General features: G+C 43.4%; 1 protein-coding gene across 1 annotated transcript in view; it reads left to right on the top strand.

Annotated features, from left to right (window-relative positions):
• The first annotated feature begins 2,962 nt into the window (after positions 1-2,962).
• Positions 2,963-18,697, top strand: part of LOC110507058 (egl-9 family hypoxia-inducible factor 2) — a 35,883-nt gene continuing 20,148 nt past the window's right edge. Inside the window, exons 1-2 of the mRNA XM_036965633.1 lie at positions 2,963-3,255; positions 4,045-5,590. Coding sequence (XP_036821528.1) covers positions 4,310-5,590 — 1,281 coding nt within the window. The 5' untranslated portion in view covers positions 2,963-3,255; positions 4,045-4,309. The remainder of the gene's footprint in view (positions 3,256-4,044; positions 5,591-18,697) is intronic.

The following is an 18,697-nucleotide window of genomic DNA, read 5'->3' as shown; positions in this document are numbered from 1 at the left end:
AGGCCTACTTTTAGGCCCAATCCATAACCAATCCAAATTTCAAGGTTGTCAATGTCAGCTTTAAGTTCAAAAGGTTTCAAAGGCTTTTCATCATCACACTGGGAACAACTTAATAGCCACTGACTATCATTGACTTTTGGACCTATTTCCTACAAACAGGAATGTGATAGCTTACATTGTTGCCAAACTCATGACAGCCAACTTCCTCAAAACAGTTACATTGTATCACAGAGGTTTTTCTATCAGTAGCAGTGCGTGGTTAAAATCACTGGGGAAGCCAGGCCAGTTAAAAAGCCATATTACAACCCATGTTGTGACATTTGCATTGCTTGGTCTATAACCCATTAGTTCATACACCACAATAAGGCTGTGACAACAAAAATACAACATTCACACAGTGGTGGAATACATTCAACTACACAGTGGTGTAGAGTACTTAAGTAAAAATACTTGAAAGTACTACTTAAGTCGTTTTTTGGGGGTACCTGTACTTCACTTTACTATTTATATTTTTGACCACTTTTACTTACTATATTCCTAAAGAAAATCATGTACTTTTACTCCATACATTTTCCCTGACACGCAAAATTACTTGTTATATTTTGAATGCTAACAGGACAGGAAAATATAGTCTAATTCACATACTTATCAAGAGAACATCTCTGGTCATCCCTACTGCCTCTAAACTGGTGGACTCACTAAACACATGCTTTGTTTGTAAACGGTGTCGGAGTGTGCCCTTGGCCATCTGTAGCTAAAAGAAAACTGTCCCGTCTGCTATGCTTAATTTAAGAAAATATAAATGTTTTATACTTGTACTTTTACTTTTGATACTTGCAGTTGAAGTCAGAAGTATACATACACCTTAGCCAAATACATTTAAACTCAATTTTTCACAATTCCTGACATTTAATCCAAGTAAAAATTCCCTGTCTTAGGTCAGTTAGGATCACCACTTTATTTTAAGAATGTGAAATGTCAGAATAATAATTGTATTTCTTTCATCACATTCCCAGTGGGTCAGAAGTTTACGTACACTCAATTAGTATTTGGTAGCATTGCCTTTAAATAGTTTAACTTGGGTCAAACATTTGCCTTACAATTGTTTAACTTGGGTCAAACATTTTGGGTAACCTTCCACAAGCATCCCACAATAAGTTGTGTGAATTTTGGCCCATTCCTCCTGACAGAGCTGGTGTAACCGAAGTCAGGTTTGTAGGCCTCCTTGCTAGCACACGCGTTTTCAGTTCTGCCCACACATTTTCTATAGGATTGAGGTCAGGGCTTTGTGATGGCCACTCCAATACCTTGACTTTGTTGTCCTTAAGCCATTTTGCCATGGTCATTATGGCCAAACAGTTCTATTTTTGTTTCATCAGACAAGAGGACATTTCTCCAAAAAGTACAATCTTTGTACCCATGTGCAGTTGCAAACCGTAGTCTGGCTTTTTTTATGGCGGTTTTGGAGCAGTGGCTTCTTCCTTGCTGAGTGGCTTTTCAGGTTATGTTAATATAGGACTCGTTTGTGTGGTCCCATGGTGTTTATACTTGCATACTATTTTTTTGTACAGATGATACAGGCGTTTGGAAATTGCTCCCAAGGATGAACCAGACTTGTGGAGGTCTTCACCATGATGTCAAGCAAAGAGAAACTGAGTTTGAAGGTAGGCCTTGAAACAAATGCACAGGTACACCTCCAATTGACTCAAATTATGTCAATTATCCTATCAGAAGCTTCTAAAGCCATGACAGTCAACTTAGTGTATGTAAACTTCTGACCCACTGGAATTGTGATACAGTGAATTATAAGTGAAATAATCTATCCGTAAACAATTGTTGGAAAAATGACTTGTCTCATGCACAAAGTAGATGTTCTAACCGACTTGCCAAAACTATAGTTTGTTAACAAGAAATTTGTGGAGTGGTTGAAAAACGAGTTATAATTACTCCAACCTAAGTGTATGTAAACTTCCGACTTCAACTGTATATATTTTTTATATTTACTTTTGATACTTAAGTATATGTACAACCAAATACTTTTAGACTTTTACTCAAGTAGTATTTTACTGGGTGACTTTCACTTTTTTTTTTACCTGAGTCATTTTCTATTAAGGTATCTTTACTTTTACTCAAGTATGAAAATTGGGTACTTGTTCCACCACTGCAACTACACATATGTTTGCTTCATCACAAAACTGAAGAGCAACGTCTGTTCAGCAATGTTCCCTCAATTATTTTGTTTTTGGGGCCCTGTGCAAATTGTAGGTCTTTTGTGAGCAGAAACTTGAACATTGTGAGAATTTTGTGCAATTTCTGGCATACGTTTACAGTGAACACTGAGGCTGTACCCTTACAGTTTAAGACAGTAGCCAATAGTCTATTGTGGCTATTTGAGCATAATGTCGGCCTCGTGGCCTACAAACAAAACACAGAACATTTTCACATGGAAATAGCTTTGATTTCTATGATATAGCCTTCAGTAGCCTATATGCAGTGTTTAATGCAGGCCTACATTGCATGAGACTTATAAAACGTTTTTACATTATAAAGGGCTTGACATTAATTAATGATTTGTTTACTTAGTCTGTAACACATTGGGCCAAATAGATTACTGTAAATTGCTCTGTTGTATGATGCAAGAAACCACTTTACAAAAAAAAAGTATTATTACCATACAGACAATTATGGTAATAGATGTAGGCTACCCCATTGCTGACCTATACTTATCTAGAACGGAGCTGATAACTCGCTAACTTGCAAAGAATGTCAACAACTGTGCACACAACCGGCTCTGATCTGAACTGTTCTGAATGACGTGTCCATGTGCACGTGTAACTGACAGGCTCGTTCATGGACAGGAGAGGGCGAGCGAGCAGAGAGAGAGAGAGAGAGGGGGGGGGGGGGGGGGGGGGAAATAGAGAGAGAGAGAGAGAGAGAGAGAGAGGTGGGGGGGGGGGGAATAGAGAGAGATGCTGGGGGAATTACCAGCGGAGAGACACGGGTGGAGAAATGGAGCGTACTTTTTGGTGATTGAGGGGGACCTACTCTGACTCCCGCAGGCAGAAGCGGTAGTTCTCTCCCAAGGACAAGCATATGTTTCCAAATTCCACCCTGGGTGGTGGACATATCTGGATATTAATTAGCTAAACATAAATGAAAATCGTCTGGAACGACAGCAAGGCAATCCCGGAAATAACAGACGTACCCTCAGCCGGTCACGTAGGCTGCGCTACTGGAGCTCTGCGTTCCAGATAGGTAAGTGTACAACCAGCTGACAGATAGTGGGCTATATTTTGCCCGGGTTACTAGTATTCTGCGCTTTATTGAATTTATTTCAAAGTCATAGCTAAACTCACTCAAATAATCCAATATAGGCTATTTGTATCTTGGGAGGAATACAAACACGTGTAGGCTATATTTCTAAGTTATAGGCTATGAATACCGGCTAAACACTAAGTAATACGAATGAATAACAAGGTGGAGTGGCATGTGTTCTTCAGAGTAGCTGCTATCACAGTGTGCTTACCCCCTTCTTCCTGACGTGGGGAATTATTCTTACAGATATCCGTATTATTACGTTTTAATGTGTTATTGCCTGAAATATTCCATAAAAATGAAGACGCTTTACACAACCCCTTTTTGTAAGCGACCCTTGCGTTGATATTTTCGAATTGAATTGCTGTAACAAATCAATTCCTATTTAACTACCCGAGCCACGATAGACCAATGTCTGAATGTAATATATGATTCGAATATTATATAAGAATATTTAAAGCAATTTTGACATATTTAAAGTTTGCCAATAAAATGTAGGCCACGTTACAAAAGATATTAGGCCTACAATTAAATGTGTCTAGCAAGTTTCGGGTCCCTTACAGGTTTCTTAATTTAGGGAGTGTGAATAGCCTAGGCCTGGTTTGAGAATTAGGCTGCTTTGTGTTTAGCTGGGCTATTTCGTTCCAAGCCTGTGGGCGATACGATTAGCCTACTTATTGTAGGCTAACGGTAATCACAGTCAAGTAATTATGTATTATTTCGTTTTAGAAACATCATCTCAAACTTCAGAATATCAGAAAACATTTCAATAGAAGACAAATGTGAAACCATTTCAAGAAAAAAACACGAATGAAAGAAACTGAGGCATATTCGGAGCTATTCGGACTTTTTAATATGAAACTTTCCAACGCTGCGGCACCGCTCCTCTCTCGCACACCGGCAGTTGTACTACACACCCTCTCGCACAGTGGCTCTGGTAAAAAATGAGGCGAGGACGTGGGCTACGTGCACATCCAGCACTAGACGAGATGAAATGGAGAGCTTGGAACACACGGACCTTTTAAATCCAAGCTCTTCCCACGGACATCGCAGTTTTTCAGCCTCGCATGAGAGAGTGACAAACGGTGAACACATATTCGGAGCTGCCGAGCATCACCCTTTCCAGACCAACATGGGACTAAATGGACTAAATAGATACTGCCCGGGCATGGCGCCTGTTGGGAGCGCCACGGCTGCGGAGTTACTGTCAGGTCTGGCTTCCAAAGCAAGCTCTTCCGGAATCATGGTTTTAAAGAAGCAGACGAATTCTGGGCTCCCGTTCTATAACGGCGGGATCGTGTCTCCGTCCGCAACCATTGAGGGCAGCCACAGTGGGGTTTTGGCGCAAACTCCCAACGGTTGTCCTCTGCAAGTGAGGGGGGTGGGGGAGACACCGAATGGCCTTGCGCAACCCCTCGGCAACAGAGCACGCCTCGTGGAGAATGGGGACAGAGCACAACATGAGAACTGTGCTCTTCTAGTGAAGAGGGCCAATGGTGACCCGCAGGTCAAACCGCACCATCGGAAGCGGAGAGGCGGGGAAAACCGGGACATGGGTCTGGAGATGCCCAAAGGATGTGGCTTGTCAGCGGGGTCAGGTCTAGGATCTCTAGGTATGATGTTCTACGGACCAGGAGAGTCGATAACCCCGGACTGCAAACGGAGACTAGTGGCGGAGAGCGACGTTCACAAAGCAGAGCCCTCCAAACCAGGCAAGGCGTTTCCGCTCGCTGCTAATGGCGACAACAGCGTCAATAATAACCTTAGCAACCACAACCACGGCGCCACCCCTCACCCCCCTTTGCCCGCCCCTCACAGCAACAAGCTGCACCACAATGTACACAAGGTGACACAGCTGAGCACCGGGTCCGTTCCAGACCAGATGTCCCCAGTAGAGTCCAACAGCATCCCGTCTCTACGGTTACAGGCCGGGGAGGGCTGGTCGGCAGAGCATATCGCCCAGAAGTACATTGTGCCTTGTATGAATTCCTACGGTATCTGTGTGAAGGACAGTTTCCTGGGGCCACGGCTGGGTGAGTCGGTGATGGGCGAGGTGGAGAGTCTGAATCGCAGCGGGAAGTTCCGCGGCGGTCAGCTGGTTAGCCAGAGGAGCATCCCTTCGCGGAGTATCCGTGGAGACCAGATCGCTTGGGTGGAGGGGCACGAGCCGGGGTGTGAGGGCATCGCCACGCTGATGGCACACATCGACGAGGCTGTGATGCACAGCGCTGCCAACGGGCAGCTGGGGGACTGTGTCATCAACGGGCGCACCAAGGTGAGTGAACGGGTAGGGCGGCGGGAGGACCGAGGTGGTGGGTTTGGGGACAGGAAGGGATGGCGTCATCAGTGGGAGCACCAAGAGGAGGGGGGGGGAGAAGCTGGGGAAGAGAAATGTAGAGAATTGTGGAAGGGAACAGTGTGAGCTGGGGACTCAATGTCATCAAATGCCATATCCTGCTGAGAGGAGGATGAGAGGTGAGGAGGAGGGGAGGCTGACTGAAATAGAAAGGATTAGTACCAAAATCATTGTTTATATAATTCTACTCTATAGATAGGGGGTGATTAGCTGCGGAGTCCCATTTTGATGACATCATCTATTGTGATGTTGAGCTGTCACTGTCATCTCACTGATAAAGGGTGGGTATGTAATCCCATCTGTTCTGCTCCCTGTCTGATTCATTGTGATAGGGCCACGCCCTCAGGTAAGTGGGGCCATAGCTGTCCTATATGCCCCTAACTTCTCCCATGCCACTGTGTATGCCAGTATGCCCCTATTGTCATGCCAATGTTTCACTAGATTCGAAGGCAACTCTTTCAATCTAGATCTCTCACCCGTACACAAACAAGGTATTCTTGTGGCTTGGTTTGGTAAGAGTGTGTGTGTTTGTTTGGTTAGTTGGTGTCTGTTTGGATGGCTGTGTACAGTATGTTTGACTGTTTGCTTGCCTAGCCAATCGTAGCTATTTGTATGGCCATGTATGTATGCGCTTGTTTGGATTGTTTATGTCTTTGTGTGTTTTGAGAATATGAATGTATGAAAGAGTGGTTATTTTTTAACATTCCTTAGCATAGCATTAAAACTTTGATTTTACAAGCTTAGACAATGGCCAGACATGACAAACAGGGTTGAACATTTGAATTGAACTCAGTGAATTCAGGAAGTAAACAAACAAAGACAAAAATAACATTTTCAAATGAGTAGTTTCTCCTTTTAGGTTTATTGAGAATTCACTAAAAATGAAATGCCCTTTTCAATTGTTGAATTGGAATTTCAGTTTACTTCCTGAATTGACTGACTTCAATTAGAATTGACTTCAATTAGAATTTAGTCCAACGTTGATGACCAAAGAGTGGTAGTTGATTTTGCCCCATCCCTACAAGCCGTACAGAGCCTTGTTGGCTGCAGTGCTGGATATTTGAGCCAGGTTATGTCACGGTCCTACATCGGTCTCACCCACTCTCACTGCATTCCCCCAGGTTTCCACCCCACCCTGAACCAGTTTCTCAGCCCATTCAGCCCTCTCCTAAAGCAGAGTTCAGACCTATCTAGTCCTTGGTTCAACTAGACTAGAGCATGGTTTGAGTCCTGCATAAGCCGCAATACATTATACTGAATATAACCCTATGTGTTGACTGTAAGTCGTTTTGATATAATCTGCTACCTTGTGACTATGTTAAATTAACATACTATCTCAGTTGTTCACTACTGCACCTTGACCCCAGGGTCTGCCTCTTACTAGTGGTGTTAGCCATTGCAGAGCTGTCTAGACTCTGTCACGCCACATTTACTCTAAGGAGGTTGGAAAGGAATATTAAATAGGAATATTTATAGTAGCAGAAGTAGTGGTGGGGGGGATAGTAGTCATTCTAGAAGTAGTAGAGGGGGTAGTTGTAATAGTTGTTGTAGTCTTAATAGTAGTAGTAGCTGTAATGTACTGTAGGGTAGTAATACTTGTGGTAGTTGTAGTCTTAATAGTAGTAGTAGCTGTAATGTACTGTAGGGTAGTAATAGTTGTGGTAGTTGTAGTCTTAATAGTAGTAGTAGCTGTAATGTACTGTAGGGTAGTAATAGTTGAGGTAGTTGTAGTCTTAATAGTAGTAGTAGCTGTAATGTACTGTAGGGTAGTAATACTTGTGGTAGTTGTAGTCTTAATAGTAGTAGTAGCTGTAATGTACTGTAGGGTAGTAATAGTTGTGGTAGTTGTAGTCTTAATAGTAGTAGTAGCTGTAATGTACTGTAGGGTAGTAATACTTGTGGTAGTTGTAGTCTTAATAGTAGTAGTAGCTGTAATGTACTGTAGGGTAGTAATAGTTGTGGTAGTTGTAGTCTTAATAGTAGTAGTAGCTGTAATGTACTGTAGGGTAGTAATAGTTGAGGTAGTTGTAGTCTTAATAGTAGTAGTAGCTGTAATGTACTGTAGGGTAGTAATACTTGTGGTAGTTGTAGTCTTAATAGTAGTAGTAGCTGTAATGTACTGTAGGGTAGTAATAGTTGTGGTAGTTGTAGTCTTAATAGTAGTAGTAGCTGTAATGTACTGTAGGGTAGTAATAGTTGAGGTAGTTGTAGTCTTAATAGTAGTAGTAGCTGTAATGTACTGTAGAGTAGTAATAGTTGTGGTAGTTGTAGACTCACTAGTGGTAGTAGTTAAGCAATTCCATGGTAAAGCAATTATGCTGAGACTAGAGGTCGACCGATTATGATTTTTCAACGCCGATACCGATTATTGGAGGACCAAAACAAAGCAGATACCGATTAATCGGACACTTTTAATTAAAAAAAAATTGTAATAATGACAATTACAACAATACTGAATTAACACTTATTTTAACTTAGTATAAAACATCAATAAAATCAATTTAGCCTCAAATAAATAATGAAACATGTTCAATTTGGTTTAAATATTGTAAAAACAGTGTTGGAGAAGAAAGTAAAATGTGCCATGTAAAAAAGCTAACGTTTGAGTTCCTTGCTCAGAACATGGGAACATATGAAAGTTGGTGGTTCCTTTTAACATGAGACTTCAATATTCCAATATAAGAGGTTTTAGGTTGTAGTTAATATAGTATTTATAGGACTATTTCTCTCTATACCATTTGTATTTCATATACCTTTGACTATTGGATGTTCTTATAGGCACTATAGTATTGCCAGTGTAACAGTATAGCTTCCGTCCCCCTCCTTGCCCCTACCTGGGCTCGAACCAGGAACACATCGACAACAGCCACACTTGAAGCAGCGTTACCCATCGCTCCACAAAAGCCGCGGCCCTTGCAGCGCAAGGGGAATAACTACTCCAAATCTAAAAGCGAGTGACATTTGAAACAGTATTAGCTGTAACTAGCTAGCCATTTCACATTGGTTACACCAGCCATTAGGCTGATAGGCTTGAAGTCATAAACAGCGATGTGCTTGCGAAGAGCTGCTGGCAAAACGCACGAAAGTGCTGTTTGAATGAATGATTACGGGCCTGCTGCAGCTCAGTCAGACTGCTCTATCAAATCAGACTTAATTATAACATAATAACACACAGAAATATGAGCCTTTGGTCATTAATATGATCGAATCCGGAAACTATCATTTCGAAAACAAAACGTTTATTTCAGTGAAATACCGAACCATTCTGTATTTTATCTAACGGGTGGCATCCCTAAGTCTAAATATTCTTGTTACATTGCACAACCTTCAATGTATGTCATAATTACGTAAAATCCTAACAAATTAGTTCGTAATGAGCCAGGCAGCCCAAACTGTTGCATATACCCTGACTCTGCGTGCAATGAACGCAAGAGAAATGACACAATTTCTCCTGGTTAATATTGCCTGCTAAACTGGATTAGTAGTTATAACTAGTGATTATGATTGATTGTTTTTCATAAGATAAGTTTAATGCTAGCTAGCAATTTACCTTGGCTTCTACTGCATTCGCGTAACAGGCAGGCTACTCGTGGAGTGCAATGGTTAGAGCGTTGGACTAGTTAACTGTGCGGTTGCAAGTTTTGGACCCCTGAGCTGACAAGGTGAAAATCTGTCGTTCTACCCCTGAACAAGGCAGTTAACCCACAGTTCCTAGGCAGTCATTGAAAATAAGAATGTGTTCTTAACTGACTTGTCTAGTTAAATAAAAGGTATACATATATATATATATATATATATTTAATAATCGGAAATCGGCGCCCAAAAATACAGATTTCCGATTGTTATGAAAACTTGAAATCGGCCCTAATTAATCGGCCATTCCAATTAATCGGTCGACCTCTAGCTGAGACTCACATTTTCCCTTTAAAATGCATACCAAACAAAAACCATTGATTTCAAACTTTATTTAGAAACATTTTCATGCAGAAAGTTTTACAAAAACGCATTACATGAAAAACTGTAGCCGATACAAAGTTTGGTAACCGAAAGAAAACTGGGATTTTTACCTTAGCTCTGTTATCAAGCTTTGCATCGGCACAGTTTTTCCTGTAAATGTGTTTTTATTGATTTACTGTGTAAATTGTTCAAAAGTAGTCTTTGAGCTTTGAAATCAATGTTTTTTAGGGTAGTAGTAGCTGTAAGGTAAGGTAGGGTAGTAGTAATAGTTGTAGTGTTAGAAGTAGTAGTAGCTGTAAGGTAAGGTAGTAGTAATAGTTGTAGTGTTAGAAGTAGTAGTAGCTGTAAGGTAAGGTAGTAGTAATAGTTGTAGTGTTAGAAGTAGTAGTAGCTGTAAGGTAGGGTAGTAGTAATAGTTGTAGTGTTAGAAGTAGTAGTAGCTGTAAGGTAAGGTAGGGTAGTAGTAATAGTTGTAGTGTTAGAAGTAGTAGTAGCTGTAAGGTAAGGTAGGGTAGTAGTAATAGTTGTAGTGTTAGAAGTAGTAGTAGCTGTAAGGTAAGGTAGGGTAGTAGTAGTGGTAGTTGTCGTAGTGGTACTGCAGTGGTTGTGGATTTAGGCTAGCGTGCGAGCAGGGTACCAGTTCCAAGGTTGACAGTGTGTGTGTGTGTGTGTGTGTGTGTGTGTGTGTGTGTGTGTGTGTGTGTGTGTGTGTGTGTGTGTGTGTGTGTGTGTGTGTGTGTGTGTGTGTGTGTGTGCAGTAGAGATGTGAGGGGTAGCAGCAGTACCAGTGTTCAGCTGTCAGAATACGTTTGGGATCTACACCTCACCTGGGCTGCAGTCAATACCACCCCTGTGTGTGTGTGTGTGTGTGTGTGTGTGTGTGTGTGTGTACACTACATAATCAAACCATAGCTGTGAGGTGGCCCAGTCGGCGAAGTAAAGAGAGACACCTTCCTCCCACAGTGATGTACTTTGTGTAATACCCAGACACCATGTGTTTTAACAGAGACGTCACTCTCCCAGACATCAGCCCTTCGCTCCTCTGTCATGGAACTGACTATTATGCTTCTAGGTCAAATGTTATGCTTGCTCTGCTCCATAAGTGTGGCAGGCAGGCAGCTGATGGTAAATGGGTTAGTTAAGTCTCAAGCCAATGTTGCTACCTATACTGTATGTTTCACACCCAACTCCTCTAATCTAGCCTTGGCATACTGTGCCATCTTGAATGGAAATAATGTTGTGTGTTAAATAGTGTAGTTGAAGTTGATAGAACAGTAGGAATGAGTCATAGATCAAGGAATCAATTGAGGGGGTGGGTGAGGCAAAGGTTAGACTGAGGAACAGAAAGGAAGGGAGGTGTGCTGCTAATTTACAAGGTGATTGTACCAGCAGTTCTATTCTCTTTAATTTACAGTTGAAGTCGGAAGTTTACATACACCTTAGCCAAATACATTTAACATCGGCGTTACACAATTCCTGACATTTAATCTGAATAAAAATTCCCAATTTTTAGGTCAGTTAGGATCACCACTTTTATTTTAAGAATGTGAAATATCAGAATAATAGTAGAGAATTATTTATTTCAGCTTTTATTTCTTTCATCACATTCCCAGTGGGTCAGACGTTTACATACATTCAATTGGTATTTGGTAGCATTGCCTTTAAATTGTTTAACTTGGGTCAAATGTTTCATTTAGCCTTCCACAAGCTTCCCACAACAAGTTGGGTGAATTTTGGCCCATTCCTCCTGACAGAGCTGGTGTAACTGAGTCAGGTTTGTAGGCCTCCTTGCTAGCACACGTGTATTCAGTTCTGCCCACAAATGTTCTATAGGATTGAGGTCAGGGCTTTGTGATGGCCACTCCAATACATCGACTTTGTTGTCCTTATGCCATTTTGCCACAACTTTGGAAGTATGCTTGGGGTCATTGTCCATTTGGAAGACCCATTTAACTTCCTGACTGAAGTCTTGAGACATTGCTTCAATATATCCACATAATTTTCCTCCTCCTGATGCCATCTATTTTGTGAAGTGCACCAGTCCCTCCTGCAGCAAAAAAAAAACATAATATGATGCTGCCACCCCGTGCTTCACGGTTGGGATGGTGTTCTTCGGCTTGCAAGCATTCCCCTTTTTCCTCCAAACATAACGATGGTCATTATGGCCAAAGAGTTCAATTTTTTGTTTCATCAGACCAGAGGACATTTCTCCAAAAGTATGATCTTTGTCCCAATGTGCAGTTGCAAACCGTAGTCTGGCTTTTTTATGGCGGTTTTGGAGCAGTGGCTTCTTCCTTGCTGAGCGGCCTTTCAGGTTATGTTGATATAGGACTCGTTTTACTGTGGATATAGTTACTTTTGTACCTGTTTCCTCCAGCATCTTCACAGAGTCCTTTGCTGTTGTTCTGGGATTGCTTTGCCCTTTTCGCACCAAAGTACGTTAATCTCTAGGAGAAAGAATGCATCTCCTTCCTGAGCGGTATGAGGGCTGCGTGGTCCCATGGTGTTTATACTTGCATACTATTGTTTGTACAGATGAATGTGGTACCTTCAGGCGATTCATCCCAAGGATGAACCAGACTTGTGGAGGTCTACAATTTTTCCGAGGTCTTGGCTGATTTCTTTTGATTTTCCCATGAAAGCAAAGTTTGAAGGTAGGCCTTGGAAATATCCACAGGCACACCTCCAATTGACTCAAATGATGTCAATTAGCCTATCAGAAGCTTCTAAAGCCATGACATCATTTTCTGGAATTTTCCAAGCTGTTTAAAGGCACAGTTATCTTAGTTTATATAAACTTCTGACCCCCCAAAATTGTGATACAGTGAATTATAGATGAAATAATCTGTCTGTAAACAATTATTGTGCATGACACAAGTCATTTTTCCAATGTAGACTCTGCGATGCTGGTCTTCTAGGCAGAGTTCCTCTGTCCAGTGTCTGTTCTTTTGCCCATCTTAATCTTTTATTTTTATTGGCCAGTCTGAGATGTTACTTTTTCTTTGCAACTCTGCCTAGAAGGCCAGCATCCCGGAGTTGCCTCTTTACTGTTGACGTAAACGAGACACACTAATGTACTTGTCCTCTTGCTCAGTTGTGCACTGGGGCCTCCCACTCCTCTTTCTATTCTGGTTAGAGCCAGTTTGCGCTGTTCTGTGAGATCTTGTGTACGATATCTTCAGTTTCTTGGCAATTTCTCGCTTGGAATAGCCTTCATTTCTCAGAACAAGAATATACTGACGAGTTTCAGAAGAAAGGTCTTTGTTTCTGGACATTTTGAACCTGTAATCAAACCCACAAATGCTGATGCTCCAGATACTCAACTAGTCTAAAGAAGGACAGTTTTATTGCTTCTTTAATCAGAACAACAGTTTTCAGCTGTGCTAACATAATTGCAAAGGATTTTCTAATGGTCAATTAGCCTTTTAAAATTATAAACTTGGATTAGCTAACACAATGTGCCATTGGAACACAGGTATGATGGTTGCTGATAATGGGCCTCTACGCCTATGTAGATATTCCATTCAAAATCAGCCATTTCCAGCTACAATACTCATTTACGACATTAACAATGTCTACACAGTATTTCTGATCAATTTGATGTTATTTTAATGGACCAAAAAAAGTTGCTTTTCTTTCAAAAACAAGAATTTCTATGTGACCCTGAACTTTTGAACGGTATTGCATAGAATAAAATAAGGTGCAAAATGCAGAAAAGTTTGCCTATTTTAGGTTTGTGACAAAACAAGCAATATATAGTGTGGAGCATCATTGTACCATCTAACCCACTGTGAAATATCTTTTCAATAACCCAAAATATTGTATTTTCAGCTGTTTGAAGCTGGTGCACATAACCGAAAGTTAAAAAAAAGCTCAATTTAAAAATAAAAGCTTAATTAAACTTAAGGGAAGCATAGAAATAGCGCACATAGAACATATCTACTGCTTCTTAGACCTGCTTTCAGTGAGAATGACAGATCTATAACTCACATTTCAATGTGAATTTAGTCGGGTCTCCCAAACAGTTACATATTGTAGCTTTTAATACTTTTTATTTATTGGTTTTTAAATCACAACAGAATCACAAAATATACATTTACCCCCTTTCCCCAATCTGAAACTTTGCTTTCCTTTTCCTATGTCGATCTGTACGTAGCTCCAATCTGTATTAGTCTACTGTCTATATGGTTCAGTAAGTACCATGTCCCCCGCTTTGGTTTCTCTCTATAGTTGTATATTCTTTCCCTTGTCCTTCTTTCTCATTGTTCCCTCTCCCCCCCCCCCTTCTCTCTTTCTGTCCTCTCTCCCGCGTCTTATCAGCCCCTCTCTAGCTTGTCTGCCAACTATTTCCCCTCCGTTTCCTTGGTAACGGGGCCATACAGAGCATAGCACTGCAGTGTGTGTGTGTGTGTGTGTGTGAGTGAGAGAGAGAGAGAGAGAGAGAGAGAGAGAGAGAGAGAGAGAGAGAGAGAGAGAGAGAGAGAGAGAGAGAGAGAGAGAGAGAGAGAGAGAGAGAGAGAGAGAGAGAGAGAGAGAGAGAGAGAGAGAGAGAGAGAGAGAGAGAGAGAGAGAGAGAGAGAGAGAGAGAGAGAGAGAGAGAGAGAGAGAGCCCAGACTAATGCCACCAATAGCACCAGCTAGAGCTCAACCCAATGCACACTCGGCAAACACACTCCAGCTCGAGCTGCATCCAAGCACAACGCAGCAGCGCCGGTATATCACCAGAAAAGAGGCCGAGAGAAAGAGCGGCAGAGAGAGGGATGGATAGAGCGGGGGAGAGAGAGAGAGAGTAGTAGATGAAGAGAAGGAAGAGGGAGATATGTTAGGTAGGGAGCGACGGAGGTGCTTATCGAAGGTGTGAGATGAGAGGAGGTATAGAGGGGTAGACGGAGCGCGATGCGGCAGCCTTATCGTAATGAGTGTCTGGTGCAGTGTGCCCTCAGATGCCCCTCCCAGAGAGCCAGCCGCGCTGCTGCACACAGGATCAGCCAGGGTGATGCTAGCAACTAGCATTTTGCCTTGCGCACACACGGTGCAGTACCAAGCTAGCTGCTAAGACAAAGAGATATCTAAGACCAATTGTTGAGAGCTTCATATAGGCTTTAAGGTACTGAGCGGATCACACTGCTCTCACTTTCTGTCCTTACCCATTCCGTTTACAGAAGGCTGAAGGATAATGTAACCATTGCACTTGAATGCAAAAATAGTTTTAAAGAGTATTTACTTTTCTCTGGGTGGCCTCTTAGGAGATTTTAGTGCTTGTTGTTTCTCCAGGGAGAATAGGCTTTGGATGGGCCTGGTTCGTGTGATCTCATCTTGTTTTGGAGAATTGCACAGCAGGGTTGATGACTCATACTGACTCTGAAGGCAGTCCGGGAATCTGGTTTGGTGTCCTATGCTAAACATGAACCCACCCACCTTTTTTCAAGTGATTTTCACATACAGAGAGCACTGGCCAAATGCATTTCATCTTGGGTTTGACATGGTGTGTCACTGTTTGTCTCGGTGTTAGTGTGTGAATGCCTGTGCGTTTTAGATTGTGTTTGTTTGCGTGCGATCTCAAGATGTCGCTGACAGTAAGCCGGGCTTGGTTGGGTATGTGTTTGCATGCAGAGTCACTGGTGGTTAGTGTGATGTTCTGATGTACAGGGCAGGGGAGACGGTGTAGGAACATTTTAAATAGAGAGTGTACATAGTGTAAATGACTGCTTTGCCATGTTACCGGGGGAAGCGCGCTCACACACACCCTCAAGCCTGTGGTTAGTGTGACTCACGCAAGATGGGGGGGGGGTCGACACTTGACATGTTAACAAGTATACACTCAGCCGCAGTGGAGGGAAAGTGATTTTAGTATGGAAACTGTGAGAAGATGGATGTTAGATTAGAGAGGTGAGGAGAAAGATGGAAATATAATGAGATTTTAATGGATGAATATCCAATCGTTTCTGTCACTAGAAATAAACCTGTAACAGTGCACTCCTATTTTCCTCCCAAGAATTCAGACAGGCTTGGTGCATTACATCATCAACTCGTGTCAGCTCAGCTGGTTATTCAGGCCCGAGACGGACGGCTTACAGTAGGTCCACAGAGAGCCATAGAACCCAGTGAGGCTCCGTCGGTCCTCAGCTCAGCCTTACTGACTCATCAGGAAACACACAGGCCAGCTGAGCACACAGAGTTCGCCTCAGTCTAACACGCGTCACATTAATCACGCGTCTGATCGACTCAGAATTTGCCAGCACCGCTCACCTCAGCCCAGTCCAGTATAACTCACACAGGCCCACTTTCAGCTAAGCTCAGCCTGGCAAATCCCCAGCCCATCCCAGCCCAGAATACACCAACCTATCCCAGTGCTAGCTAGTTAGCGTAGCACTACCCTGACGCCCTCCCCTCTCTCCTGTCTGTCTGTGTGTCTGTCTCGCCAGCATCAGGCCCTGTATTTGTTCAGCCCTGCCCCGCCTCTGTCCTCCATGCCTCTTATCTGCTGGCAGTATGCTATGCCTGCGTGCTCAGCCATTTATTTTCCTTTCCAGGAACAGCCTGTTCTCTCTCTCCCTCTCTCTCTGGCCTTCATCTTGGCAGGCAGGCATGCGGGCTGAGACAGGAGGCAACGCTATTAGGGCATTAATGCTGGTGCCAGTGGTGCCCATTAGATTGGCAAGGAAGCGCAGAGAGATTGAAGAAGGCTGATATGATCGCGACACGTCGGGTCACGCTTGTCGGCACGCTGTTTGACTGACTCGGAGGGTCTGGGAGCATATGGAGAGGCAAGCGACTGGGATGCCGTTGTTGGGGGACGGCGTTTGTGACATTCGTATGCCGGTTTGACTGACTCTCACCGTTCTGGTTGACTACTGGCTTAGAACTGAACAAGCTCTGGTTTGGACTGTCTCATGTCTATGTGAGCGCTGGTGTACAATAACTGTGTTTTCAGCTGTGTGTGTGTGTGTGTGTGTGTGTGTGTGTGTGTGTGTGTGTGTGTCCTCCAGGCCAGGGCTGTGCTCTGGCACGGTACTTGTTAAGTAGGGTCATCAAGACTGCGACAGTTGCACATGCTCTCAGGCCAAGAAAGACAACTTGTAAAAGACTACACGCTAATACATACAGTTGGGGTCAGTGCAAGCATCAAACATCTATTGGCTCGATGTCTACCTCTATAGTGCTTTTTCCCTTTTTGTTCCGTTGACATTTTTGTAAGGTTACTGAGTGAGGTTAGAGGGCGCGAGGTTAAAGGATGTGACTATTAGCGACTAAAACGTTCTCAAAGCCCGCTGGAAGCGCTTGACAACATATAAATGTTTACCAGCATTTCTCTGTGCCCCTGACACTGATTGCTTAGCAACAGAGCAGAGTGAATGGAGACGGTGGGATTTTTCATCTCAATCCCAGATCAAGAGCTCTGCCACGGCGAAAGTCAGATCGCTATGCAAGTGCCTTGGAAAGGCCATTTCTTTCCCAGAATGCAACACCACCACCCATGGTGCTGATGACGTTGCATTTCCCAGAAGCAGCATGGCCCACTAGGGGATCTGACCCTGGCGTGAACACCGTTGACTAACTGTAAGCCTCGACCCCTCTCACCCCCCCCCCCCCCCACACACACACACACACCCGTCTGTCAAAACACAATACATAAGATTTGAGCAGCCAGCCCTGTTCTGAGGGTTCTTACTGTACTGATTAGACTGTATATGTTCACTTGCCAAATCCTTAATCAAGTCTTACTTACAGCTCATGTCCTGTGTGTTATACACAACAATGTTATCAGTTGAATTATGTAGCCACGTTCAACAGTCCCAGTACTGTAAATCACTGTATTGCGGTCATGTGTCGGTCCTCTGACTCCTGGAGGGCCTTCAGATGAGCTCTGGCCTGTCTCTGGTGTGTGTATGTGTGTGTGTGTGTGTGTGTGTACGTGCGTGCGTGCAGGACTTGTTGGAGGGTAGAGATCAGCGGGCTGGGGCTGGAGTCAGAGGTTAATGAACTCCCACAGCATGTGAGCGTCGTGCGGTAATGAGGCGAGACAATGGCGGCCGGCAGGCTGGCCAGAGAGTCACACAGACCGAAGGGGGGGAACACTTGTACTTTGGCCTGTATCACTCTTCCATAATGAGACTGAGCCAGATTTCATGGTTTGACTACAGATGGGCGTATTTGCGTGTCATTTTGGTTTCCTGTGACTGTCGGATCTGATTATTGAGGTGTGTGTTTGACACAGCTGCCCTTCACCGGTCAGTATGCAAAAAGGCTGACCGACACTGTGATGGATTGTGTGGGTTTGAAAGTGAAGGATTTTGTCGTCACTTTCTATTGAAGCTTCTGGGCTTGCCACTGCAAGGGGGTGACACTGAATGATACTATGTTATCTCCCTGCTCGCTCCTCGTTGTTTGCTGATAACTGAGCCAATACTTGTGTAACCGAGCCTAGCTGGAGTGAAAGAGGAACGCAGTCCGCCGTTCTTCACCAGTGTTTACTCCTCCCCCTGGTACTCGGTGATGGGCTGGGAGAGGGGAAGAGAGAGAAGGGATCTATGGAGGGACGGAGGAGAGGAGAGGGACGGTTAAGACCGAGAGAAAATAAGATATCGTTATTAAGAGAAGAAGGGAAGACTAGGTGAGAGGGAGAACAAAGGGAGGTCGGAGGGAAAAGAGGGTTGAAGAGTGAGATGAGAGGAAGAGAGGAAGTTGAGAGTAAAACGAAGGGAGAAAAGGTTGTTGTTTTAGAGCCGGAGTGGGGATGAGGTGTACTGTACTCTCCAGGGTCTGATGAGTTCTGACCTGTATCGTGATAAAGTAACAGTGCCCGGTCGGAACACCACGTCACTGGGACCCTGAGGGCTCAGATTCCTACACACACACACAACACACACACACACAACCCCAACCTGACCCAAATAACCTCCCCAGCAGAGATACAAAGGCTAGGAGACCATAGTGTAAATAAATGTTTATGCACTTCTCTGTGCATATTCTGACTTTAAGCATGAGGATAGCGTGCTATTCACCTGCTATTTGTATTGGGCGGAAATGGAATAAATGTAGACATGTATCTACAGATTCGCCGTATTC

This window comes from Oncorhynchus mykiss, chromosome 27, assembly GCF_013265735.2.
Source record: "Oncorhynchus mykiss isolate Arlee chromosome 27, USDA_OmykA_1.1, whole genome shotgun sequence".
Taxonomy (NCBI): Eukaryota; Metazoa; Chordata; class Actinopteri; order Salmoniformes; family Salmonidae; genus Oncorhynchus; species Oncorhynchus mykiss.
Note: the sequence above shows the minus strand (reverse complement) of the source record. Positions and strands in the feature narration are given on the sequence as shown.